Source organism: Ochotona princeps, chromosome 2, assembly GCF_030435755.1.
Source record: "Ochotona princeps isolate mOchPri1 chromosome 2, mOchPri1.hap1, whole genome shotgun sequence".
In the NCBI taxonomy this organism is placed as follows: domain Eukaryota; kingdom Metazoa; phylum Chordata; class Mammalia; order Lagomorpha; family Ochotonidae; genus Ochotona; species Ochotona princeps.
In genome coordinates, this window is record NC_080833.1 from 119354558 (window position 1) to 119366706 (window position 12149).

The 12149-nt window shown below is 44.7% G+C and overlaps 1 protein-coding gene and 1 long non-coding RNA gene across 3 annotated transcripts in view; one reads left to right on the plus strand and one right to left on the minus strand.

Moving 5' to 3' along the window:
* TMCO1 (transmembrane and coiled-coil domains 1) overlaps positions 1 to 1542 on the minus strand; it is a 51023-nt gene extending 49481 nt beyond the window's left edge. For both annotated transcript variants that reach the window (XM_058660574.1, XM_004589145.4), the window contains exons 1-2: positions 1334 to 1542; positions 969 to 1046 (exon numbers count right to left, since the gene is read on the minus strand). In XM_058660574.1, coding sequence (XP_058516557.1) covers positions 969 to 1046; positions 1334 to 1403 — 148 coding nt within the window. In that variant the 5' untranslated portion in view covers positions 1404 to 1542. The remainder of the gene's footprint in view (positions 1 to 968; positions 1047 to 1333) is intronic.
* LOC131479525 (uncharacterized) overlaps positions 1528 to 12149 on the plus strand; it is a 43616-nt gene continuing 32994 nt past the window's right edge. The window contains exons 1-2 of the long non-coding RNA XR_009244929.1: positions 1528 to 1621; positions 7991 to 8101. This is a non-coding gene — a long non-coding RNA (uncharacterized LOC131479525). The remainder of the gene's footprint in view (positions 1622 to 7990; positions 8102 to 12149) is intronic.

Below are 12149 nucleotides of genomic sequence, written 5' to 3' on the forward strand. Positions count from 1 at the left end.
CACTTCAACCTCCTCACCCACATGAAACTCAGCTTATTCCTGAAGATTCATCTTACCCTGACACCAAAGTAACATATATTATAATGACACATATCATGATGATAATGTCGTCATCCCCAAACACACCTTGCACATTAAGATTTCCATATTGTGGGGGTTGTGACATGGCATAGCATGTTAATACTCTGCCTGTGACACCAGCATCCCCATACAGGCATCAGCTGGAGTCCTGGCTGCTCCATTTCTAATCCAGTTCCTTGCTAATGGCCTGAGACAGCAGCAGAGGATGGCCCAACCTGCGTTGGGAGACCTAAAAGCAGCTCCAGGCTCCTGGCTTCAGACTGGCCCAGCTCTGGCCGCTGCAGCCTTTTGGGGAGTAAACTTTTGGATGGAAGAAGTCCCTTTCTGTTTCTCTTTCTCCCTGTAAATCTGCTCATATGTTATTTCCTTTATATGGTATGTCCGTCACCAATCTCTCTAGCAAAGCCAACCATCTAGCAGGGACTGTGAGCTCATCCGCATCTCGAAGGCTTCCCCACTTCCTTGCAATTGAATGGGAAACATTCTTCGGAACTGCCACCAAGCCTAGCACCAGCCTTCTATGCTGAACCTGTTCCTGGCTTGGAGGTGTGTCTGGGGCTTCTAACTCCTGCCTCCTTCCAAGGCAAACGCTACAAAGCTTCAGTGACAGATTAACTCACTGGGTTTCTGCCATCCACACGTGGGAGTACCTGGGTCACAAACCGGCATCCATGTGCGATTCTGGTGCTTGCAAGGTGACAATTTAACCGATTAAACTCTTGTGCCGGGCCCTTTTTTTTTTTTTTCCAAAAAAACTCTAAGTAGACTTTAAGTTGTATTTATCTTTGTGCTCCTATAAAATTTTCACATCAGTTTGTGCTCCTAAAATAATGTGATCACACACCCAATGCGCCTGACACACGTCAAGACTCTGTTGTCATACTTACATTTCTTACTCTGCTTTTCCACTTCTGCCTTTAACCTCTTGTATTTGTCCGTCCTATACACCAGGACCCAAGTTATGCCTAAAACATTGAGAGCAATATGCGAATAAGAAGTCCGGAACAGTCGCAAAAAACTATAGGGGTTACTGTTGAAGAAGTAAATCCCTTTTTTTGGTGCATATCTAAGCCATATTTAGCTTTTTTTCAATCACTAACACACCCGACTCTCCAGCCCAAGACAACTTCAGCTGTGCAAGTGTCTGCACAGCGACACGCGTGAAAGCTACCCCACGCCTCCCTCCCGTGTGCCCCGAGGAGGTCAGGGTCTCGCCCCGGCCCTACAAACGTCCGCCCACAGCCGCGCTCACCCTCCGCCAGAAGAGCCGTGCACACCGAGATGAACACGATGAGCAGCGTGTCCGCGAACATGGTGCTCATCTCGCGGCCGCGTCCCCGCGTCCCCGCCCGGCGGAGGGGAAGCGCTCCCGAGTCAGAGAAGCGAAAAGAAACCGCCGGCCCCCGGGTGCGCGACCACCCGCAGCCTGAAAGCCAGCTCTGACAGCCCAGTGAGCGCACTTCCGCTTCCGGGGCTGGCACCGGAACGGCCTCTCTCCGGGGAGCCTGGTGGCCGCGCGACTCTGGAGGAGACCAACCCGGTAAGTCACCGGGGCCGAAGGACTGGCGCTCGGGCCGAGTCTCGCGAGACTTGGCGCCTGAGCGCCCTCAGGGAGAATGGCGGCGCGCAGGCGCCTTTCCCCGGTGCTGTTCACTTGTGAGGCGCCAGCGCTGGCGTCCTAGGCTTGAAGACTGCTGTGTGGGGCTGGCGCCTCCGTCGCGCTTCTGAGGGCGTACTGTTAGTTTAGGCTGGGTGTGTCGTAACGTAGGAAGACTCGTCCCCAGTGCCTGCCTTGAGCGGCCCCAGGCCGAGCTGGGACGCAGAAAGGATTAGTCGCGGGCCGCCGGCCACATGGTACTCCCACCTGACCAAGGCAGAACCCTGCCGAAACGTTGAGACTAGAGTTCTAACAGAGCTGTGCTGTGCCGCGACGGGTGAAGAGAGGAGTCCTAGGGAGCTGAGGACGTGGAGAAAGGGGGAAAGGCAAAGATACTGATGCGTGAAAGTACGAGGTGGGATTCCAGCACGGTAGCCTAGCGGCTAAAGTCCTCGCCTTGAATTGAACACCCCCCGGGATCCCACCTGGGCGCCGGTTCTAATCCTGGCAGCCCCACTTCCCATCCAGCTCCCTGATTATGGCCTGGGAAAGCAATCGAGGACGGCCCAAAGCCTTGGGACCCTGCACCCTCATGGGAGACTGGAGGAAGAAGCTCCTGGCTCCTGACTTTGGATCTGCGCAGCTCCGGAGCGGATGGAAGATCTTCCTCTCTGTCTCTCATCTGTGTATATCTAAATTTCTAGTAAAAATAAATAAATCTTAAAAAAGAAAAAAAGGAAGTACGAGAAATCCAGCCAGTTCCTTTGGGAGCATGAGTGCCAAATTTTATTTTTAATCTATTTTATTGTATTGTTGTTGACAATCTTTACATAGTTAATTATGGTTAAAGAACAGGAAAAAAAAAAGGTTCAGGGGGTATAGGGAAGTGGTAATACTATTAAGTCCATATTGTTTCCATCATGTATCTTAGGTAGAGGGGGATACTGAGGGAGAAGCTCCAACCATTTTCCCACCCACCCCAAGTCCCGGATGTGGGGCATGCTCTGAGATATTTGCTCAAGTGGTTTTAATAGTTCTCCAGTTATGAATCTCTGCCAGTTTTGCTCGATGAGGTCGTCCACTGATTGATATGGTCCATCATAAAGTCTCCGTTTGCCCAGTATTTCGCTGCCAACATATAGCTGAGATGAATGATTGACCTGTTCTGTCTTCTGTCTTTTCTTGGTTAGAGTTCTGAGTCCAGCAGTTCGATTGGGGAGATCTCCAAAGAAACTTTGAGGTGTTCCCAGACTAGTTTCTTGTATGTTCTAGCAAGCACAGGGCCCGGCACAGTCCATCACCCCGATCAGCTGGTGGTTTCAATTGCTGGGTTGGTTCTGTTTTCGGTCCCGAGTTGCACTGGAACCAATGGGTGTTGCAGTCCAGTCTGGTTCGGCCCTTACATCAACCAGTGGGAGCTGCAACCTAGTCGGGGCGACCCACAATAACCCCCACCAGGCCCCCTCCTACCCTGGTTTGTCAGTATGTGTAGCAGAAGACCAGTCTGTCCCCCATCCCATTTGGCTCTGGTACTTGTCAATGGGTATTAAAGCTTAGTTCTATCTAACCAACTCAACCATCCAGCCCTCACAGATGTTGTTGAGTGCCTTTCTATCTAGCCATCCCAGCCCCTGTCCTAGTTTTCATGCCCTCCCATGGGAATAGTGACCCAAGAAGGGGGAACCCACTTTTTCCCTCCCAGGTCTCTCTGTCCCGGTTTATGCACTCTTTATGTGGTTCTGTGATTTGACTTGACAGAATTAGTCCCCAGTGCCAGCTTCTGCCAGCTGATGCTGCGGCTATGCCCAAACATCCCTCAACCACTCTAATTTATGCTTGCACCCGCAGGAATTATCAGCCCAGCCTGGCTTTTCCCTGATCTAATCCACATGCAGCGCACAGGTGTTGCAGCCTTGCTTAGTCTGGTCTGTCCCCATCCCAGCCCACGCTCTCCAGTGGGAGTAGCTGTCCGGCGAGGGGACCAGCCCCTTAATCCCCCCGCCAGTTCTGCCCCTCCCTTCCTGGATCTCACGTGTGCTGGTTGGGTGCTGCATTCATATCCAGTACAGGCAACCACGGCCTGGCATTCCATAATGTGTACTTGTTTTGTCGCAACCAAACCCGGCTCATCTCACACTCTGTTCTGGTGATTGGATTTGCCAGTGGATGACATGAACTGATTCAGCCTGGTCTGCTCCTGACCCATGCTGAATGTGTGCCAGTGGGAAACTTTCCGTGGCCTATTCTGGGCTGTTTCCTATCATGCTTGTTGCGTTTACCTGCAGGGACTGTGTCCTGCCAGAGGAGTTGCCCAGGCTCCTCCATCAGAACCCCTCCCAATGCCAGATTTTGTGCATGCCAGGGGGTCCTTGAGCCAACCCTACTCAGTTCACCTCCTGTCCTAGCAGGAACAGTGGCTTTTCCTGACTGGCTTTCACCCCATTCTGGTTCTTGTTGTTGGATGTTTCAGCCCGGCCATGGATGAGCGCCAAATTTTTAAGCTCCCTGTTTTTTTGTTTTTGGGGGGTTGTTTTTTTCCCCTGCAAAGTCCAGGTCCCCTAATTCTTCCATGAAAGTTCAATTTACACATGCTGGCAACTCATGTGTAAGGCCAAAAATTCAGTATAGAGCAAAGAGAATGCCTCAGCAGGTTGATTTCAGGTTCGCTGAGATGTTCTGGTTTTTCAGAGGATTATGTGTGTGTGTAAGAGAGAGAGAGAGAGAACCCAAAAGCCAGCTGAGCGGTTCCCCTTGACTTGTCCAGTGTGTGACTAGTTCTTTTCTCTTCAACTCCAGTGCACTTGATTTCTGGCTCTCCTGTACCACTACTTCTGATTCTTTTTCCCCTTGTATGTGGATTCAGTAGAAACAGATTGGGTGAGGTGAGTCAAGTCTTAGTGCATGAAAGGTCCTTGATTGATCCTAAGGAGATCCGTCAATTTCCTGATACTGTATTGAGAATTGCTAAGTTTTCATCAGAATCTCAGCTAAGCCTGTACGTCACTAAGGTTAAAAATCATGTATGTATATATTTGAGAAGCCGATAAACTGATGTTGTAGTCATTTAGTCTCTAAGTGTTCCTCTTCATTAGGAGCAGAAGATCTGAATGCACAGTAAGGGAATGGTATGAATGCCTCCTTACAAAAAGGTGTTCAATGTTATTAGTGATGAGGGCCATGTATTCAGAACCAGTATGTTCAGGTGGCAAAGATTTAAAAAGTGAGGAGTGGGTATAATGGTTAAATAGCTGCTTGGAACATCAGTGTTTCCTGTCAGAGTACCCAGAGTCAACCTGTTAGACTGCACCTGTTGGGTTGATATAAATCCCTACATTGTGGCCCAGCATGGTAGCCTAGAGGCTAAATCCTCACCTTGCATCTGCTGGGATCTCATGGATGTTGGTTCATTTCCCAGCAGCTCCACTTCCCATCCAGCTCCCTGCTTGTGACCTGGGAAAGCAGTCAAGGACAGCCCAAAGCCTTGGGACCCTGTCCCTGAGTGGGATACAAGTCCCTGCTACCCCTGTAAGAGACTGAAATTGAGTGCCATTCTTGTTATTTGGGAAAATTTCATTAAGAGACTATCAATCAGAAAGGAAAAAGTGAAAGTATCTTTGCAGAAATGTGATCTGATCTGTGGAAAACCAAAAGATTTCATCTTTTAAAAAAACCATTTTGAACTAAAAACATTCAGAAAGGTTCTGTGACATTTATATGTATGTATGTCTGTGTGTGTGTATATATATAGAGAGAGAAAGTTTACATGCAAAATGTATGTGAATATAAAGAAGGTTTCTGAAATTCCTACAATTCAGTAACAAAATGCAATCCCAAAATGGACAGGCAGGCCAACCTTGTGGCACAATGAGTTAAAACACCATTTATGTTGCCAGCATCCTGTATCATGGCTGTAATTGCAGTCCCAGGTGCTGTTCTAGCTCCCTGGTATGCACCGGGAAAGCAGTGGATGATGACCCAAGCTGCTACTGCTGGCCTGGGAGACCCACACCAAGTTCCTGGTTCCTAGCTGTGGGCAGGCCTAGCCTGAATGGTTGGGGCCATTTGGGGAATGTGGCCAAGGATGGAGGGTCTCTTTCTCTATGTCTCTTTTCCTTTGTCACTGTTCCTCAAATAAATAATCTTTAAAACATTGAACATCAAATTACCAGAAATAACCCAAGTATCCATTGGCAGATGAATGAGTAAACTAAATGTGGAGTTAACATACAGGAGAATATTATTCAGCCTTTATTTCTCTATCTGTTTAAACATGTCCTTACCCTATTCGGCCATCTTGATTCTCTATTATTCAGCCTTTAAAGGGAAGGAAATTCTGACACGTGCTATAACATGAATGACCCTTGAAGATACCATGCTAAGTAAAAGCTATCACAAAAACACACACGGGGCTGTCACCATGGCATAGGAAGCCTCCGGTGCCAGCATCCCACATGGGCACTGATTTGTGTCCCAGCTGCTCCACTTTCAATCCAGCTTCCTGCTTATGGCCTGGGAATTCAGTGGCAGATGGCCCAAAGCCTTGGGATCCTGCACCTACCAGAGACATGGAAGAAGCTTCTGGTTCTTGGCTTCAGATTGCCTTCACTTCAGCCATTGCAGTCTACAAAATCTTCTTTTCAAATAAAAATAAATATTAAAAAAAAAACACACAAACACTGTGTGGTTTCACTGTAGAGTGGTAGTTGCTGGGAGGCAGGGAGAGGAGACAACAGTTGTTTCTGTTAAATGGGTTCAGAATCTCAGTCTAGGGAGACAAAAGTTCCAGAGGTAGATGTTGTTGATGGTTGAATGACACGTTGAATGTATCCAACACCGCTGAACTATATAGTTAAACTAAGTTAACATGGACACCAACATTGTGGTGTAGTAGATTAAGTTGCCGCTTGTGTTGCCAGCATTCTGTATGGGCACCAAGTTGAGTCCTGGCTGCCATGCTGCTCATCCAACTTCCTGCTAATGTCCCTAAAAGGGCATAGGAAGATAGACAAAGTACTTTGACTCCTAAACTCCTGTGGGAGACCTGGAAGAGATCCCTGTTCCTGTTTTAACCCTGGCTAGCCCCAGCTGTTGTAACCATTTAGGAAGTAAACCAGCAGATGGAAGATCTATCATCTTATTTCTTTGTAGAGAAACTCTGCCTTTCAAATAAATGTTTTTTTTTAAAATAGCTAAAATAGTAAACTTGATATTGTGCATGTCACTACAATTCAAAATACAGATTTTTGCATTAGACCATATCACTGGAATGTAGTTCAATAAAATCTCTTAATTATTCCTAGTAGGACTGTAAGTTGGTTCTGCCTGTTTGGAACAAATTGACATTATTCTGTAAGCTCTTACATCTCTTTAAACTGCCGTTTTCCCTCAAGTGTATATCTAAAGGGAAATTTGGGAACCAGCATGGTGGCACAACACACTAATCCTCCTCCCTGTGGTGTCAGCATCCCATGTAGGTGCTGGTTTGTGTCCTGGCTGTTCCACTTTAGATCCAGCTCTCTGCTAAAGGCCTAGAAAGGCAGTGGAGGATTGCCCAAGTCTTTAGGGCTCTGCACCAATGTGGGAGCCTCAGAGGAAGTGCCTGGCTTCAGATTGGTTCAGTGAATCAGCAGATGGAAGACCTTTGTTTTTTCTCTCTCTCCTTCTCTCTGAATTTAATCTTTCCAATGAAAATAAGTAAATATTTTTTTAAAAGCTGGTATATCCATATGGTATTTTTTAATAAAATTAATGTAACAGGGCCCAACGGCGTGGCCTAGCGGCTAAAGTCCTCGCCTTGAATGCACCGGGATCCCATATGGGCGCTGGTTCTAATCCCAGCAGCTCCACTTCCCCATCCAGCTCCCTGCTTGTGGCCTGGGAAAGCAGTTGAGGACGGCCCAATGCTTTGGGACCCTGTACCCACGTGGGAGACCTGGAGGAGGTTCCAGGTTCCCGGCTTTGGATTGGTGCGCACCAGCCTTTGCGGTTACTTTGGGAGTGAATCATGGGACGGAAGATCTTCCTCTCTGTCCTCTCTGTATATCTGACTTTGTAATTAAAAAATAAATAAATAAATAAATAAATTTTAAAAAATAAAATTAATGTAACACACCTTCCCAAAGATAAACACTTCTGAAATATATTTGAAGTGATACTATAAACAGAAGCAAGAGAATGATGAATTTTGATAGTGTTACAATGTAATGGGAAGAGATTGACTGATACAATGGATGATCCAAAAAAGTGAGTATAAAAAATTTTCATCTAGTTTTCTTTTTGGTGGTTATTTGTGATTATTTATTTGTTTCAAAGGCAAGAAGAGAAAGATATTCAGTGAGAACATCCTACACTGGTTTACTCCCCAAATACCCACAGCAGATTGGCACGAGGCTGGAGGTCAAGGACTCAGTCTAGATTTCCCGCGTGAGTGGCAGGAGCTGAATTATTTGAGCCATCCCCTAGTGTTTTTCGGGGTCTCCATCAGCAGAAGGCTCACGTCAGGAGCCAGATCCGGGAATCAAACACAGATCCTTTGATACCATGGATGGGGATCTTAATTGCTAGGCGGACACCTGGTCTTTGTTTGATCTACTGATTTTCTTGAATTTTTATTCATTCATTTTATTTGAAAGGCATATATCAAGGTAGACATGTATTTGTTGCTTCGCTGTCCAATGAGAGGACCCTGCAATGACAGGACACTGGAACTCAATTTGGGTCTCCTGTGCGGGTGCGAGGATCCAAATACTTGAACTAATAACTAACTAATACCTGCTGCCTGCCAGGGTGGGCAGTAACAGGAAGCTGGTCTTGAGGGTGGAGCCAGGACTTGAACCCAGTCACTCCAACATGGGATGCAGGTATCCCAAGGGGGTCTTAACTGCTAAACCGAACACCTGTCCTGTTGTTTCATTGATTAAAGGAATGAATGAAGGCCTTGAATGATAAAAATGTGTAATGAGGGGCTCGGCAGTGTGGCCTAGTGGCTAAGGTCCTCGCCTTGATCCCATATGGCCGCTGGTTCTAATCCCGGCAGCTCCACTTCCTCTCTATCTCTCCTCCTCTCAGTATATCTGACTTTGTAATAAAAATAAAATAAAAAAAATGTGTAATGAATCAAGAATTCCGTGCATATGAACTTACAATGTTTTTCTTTTTACATTCTGATAAGTGTTTGATGTTATAGAACAAGAGAAGGGAAGTAGTGTTTTAAATTACTCAAGTATAGTTGCTACCCTGGAAAAAATATGTCACTTATGTCTGGTTGCTTCAAACATCTTCTAACTGAGAGCCACTTTTTGGGCATTTGAGCATCCCAATTTTAAAAGTTATCTGTGATAGTGGAAAGTCACTGAACTACTTAGAGTTTGGATGTGAATTTTACAGAAATAAACAGTGTTTACTTAAAAATCACTACTCTGGCTTCCTTGCACAGGGTAGATTCATCTGATAGATATAACACTGTCACCAGGCAGTTTTCAGTGCAGAAACTGAATCAAGTGAGGCCTGCAAAACTGAAAAGAACAAAATGCAAGAACACTTAAAAACCTGTCCTTTTTTTATTTGAGAGAGAGAAAGAATGCTCCCACTCTCTCACCACGCTGGATCCCCCCAGATACCTACAGAGCTGGGGCTGGCCCAGGCAAAAGCTGAGAACCAGGAGCCAGTAACTTAATCCAGGTTTCCCCTGTGGCTGGATGTCAGGCAATCAATTGCTTGAAGTCAGCACCAGTGGCCACTCTGGGTTTATCAGCAATAAACTAGAAGTGGAGCCAGAGCTTGAAGTTAGGCACACTGCAAGCAGTATCTTGATCACAAGGCCAGTGCCGACCCTGAAGCACATTTTGAAAATGAAATAATGATTTGTAGGATTAAGTGAGATGAGGCAAATAAGAGTACATTCATAATTCAAGGTTTCTGTCAAAGGTCATTTCCAGCTCTTACATGACCTGAAGGCTACACCATTCTCTGTAAGACAAAGTGTGCATTTATTTTGAATTGGCCAGTATGAGGAAGAAGCCCAGCAACCTAAGTTTCTCTGAGTTTCTGATGAATTTGTTTCTGGATTTTAACCCAATGTCCTGACACATCTGCCATAGGATGATTGGGAAGACTCCTTTTATCAAGAGAAGACACAGAACGCTTCAACAGTCAACTTCTCTAACATCAGAGTTAGAAAGAATGTCAGAAAACATAAGCACCTAAAATAATACACATTTGTTTTTCATGTGTGAGTGTGGGCAGTTGAATGGAAGCCTAAAATCTGAAGTGACTTTGCCTGGCACAAGCATACTGTCATGCTTCCTTAGTATTCCCATGATACATTATTGGCCAATATTCCACTTTTACTCCCATTTTAGACTCCTACCCTTCACCTTCTAGATTCATTGCACTGCCAACAAGACATTGATTTTATTCACAGGAGATATAAATATCAGAAGCAGTCCTGTTGAAATCACTCATGGTTTGAGTCCCTGCCCCAGGCATTTCAAGAAACTCAGCCTCATATTGACTTGTACAGCCAGCACCATCTTAGAGTGAACGCTCAGAAATGTCTGTGACAGGAAGAAGATGCATGGTCTGCCTATGAGAGCATGCCACTAAAGCACAGGGAGTTTTCCATTTTCCCTTAATGTAATCATGCAGGTCACTTCATTTTTTTCCCAGGTAGGACTGACTGGACTGCTTTCATTCATTTCACTACATTTTTCCTCCTTTTTCTCTGTAACTCAGCCTTTCAAAGAAATGAAGATTTTTTTTTTAAAGAAAAATCTAGCATTTAGTAGATGCTTGCCACAAAGTAGTTGCTAAGTTAAGTACCCGTGAAGTTAATGACTTAATTAAGAGATAATAAAATTGTTGAAGGCAGCAGATAATTTAGTATAGATAAAAGGCTTTAAAAATTCTGGGAAAATAGTTGTAAGTTTGAATTGCAGATAAACACAAGTCTAAACTTTATTCAGAAGACAATCGGAGTCCTGCCTTTGAAGGTTTTAGAACCAAAAAAAAAAATAAAAGAAAAAAGAAATTACATGAATGATCAAAGTGCTGCCCTGGGGAAATTAATTTGGCAGAATAATTCATGATGGATGTCATGTTAGCAGGCCATTATTGAAGTACAGTCATCCAGAAATAAGAACTAGAATTGGGATGTTAGCATCAAATAGACAGATAAATATGAGAAACCAGGAAATATAACAGGACAAATTTAACATTGTTTAGAGAAAACAGAAATAGGAAAATTGGCTAAAATTGTTCTGGTATTTTTAATGTGAGTGGTAAAAGAATGAATCCATAACAAAAATCACATTACCCAAACTCAACATGGTGTTAATATGGACATTGAGAGTTTTTATATTTATTTCTTTACTAAATCCCTACCTCATTTCCTTCTTAGAATTTCTCCTCTATTTTTCATGTATCTTTACACATTTGGGACCATTTTTTAAAAATTTTTTTCTTGGAAAGTTAGATTTACAGAGAGCAGGAAAGACAGGAAGATCTTCCATCTGTTGATTCACTCTCTAAGTGGCTTCAGTGCCTGGAGCTGACCTAATCCGAAGACAGGCGCCAGGAGCCAACTCTAGGTCTACCATGAGGATGCAGGGTCCCAAGGTCTTGGACTGTCCTTAGTTGCTTTCCCGGACAACAAGCAGGGAGCTGGATGGGAAGTAGAGCAACTGGGACACGAATGGTATCCAGATGGGATCCTAGCGCATGCAAGGCGATGACTTTGGCCACTAGGCTACCACGCTGGGCCCCCATTTTGTTTTCTTAAAAGATTTTTTATTATTTGAAAGGTAGAGTTTGGGGGTGGTGGCAGAGACAGAAAAGGGAGCAAGATCTTCCGTTTGCTTATTCATTGTCCAGATGACCCCAGTGGTCAAAACTGGGCCAGGCCCAAAGCCAGGAGCTTGGAACTCCATCTGAGTTCCTCATGTAGATTGCAGAGACCCAAGTATTACGGCTTCATTGTTTTGTATGTTTTGATGTTTTCCTAGGCTATTGAGCCAGGGGCTGGATAGGAAACAAAGGCTGGCTCTCAAACTGGTACTCCAGTATAGAATGCTGGCATTGCACGTAATGATTTAACATACTACACCACAACATTGGCCCTCCATCCCAGTTTTATCCAACAATCTCACCTCTTTATGCTCAGAAGTTGAATTTTTGGTGAAATTTTCCCTCTTCTCTCTGTTTCATATTGGTTGGTTTCTAGTGCTATCTTTGAATTCAGCAGTAAGTTCTTAATTCTTTCCAGTGTGTTTTGCATCTAACACATTATCATTTTCATTTTTTAGTGGATCATTTGGGACTTTTTTAAAAAATATTTTCCATATCTGCCCGATGTGCTCCTTCTTTCTTGTAGTTTCTTGAACATGTGGAATACACTCATAATAAATACCATTGTGCAATTTTTGAAATTTATTTAAGAGCCAGAGAAAGATTCCATGCCCTGATTCACTCCTCA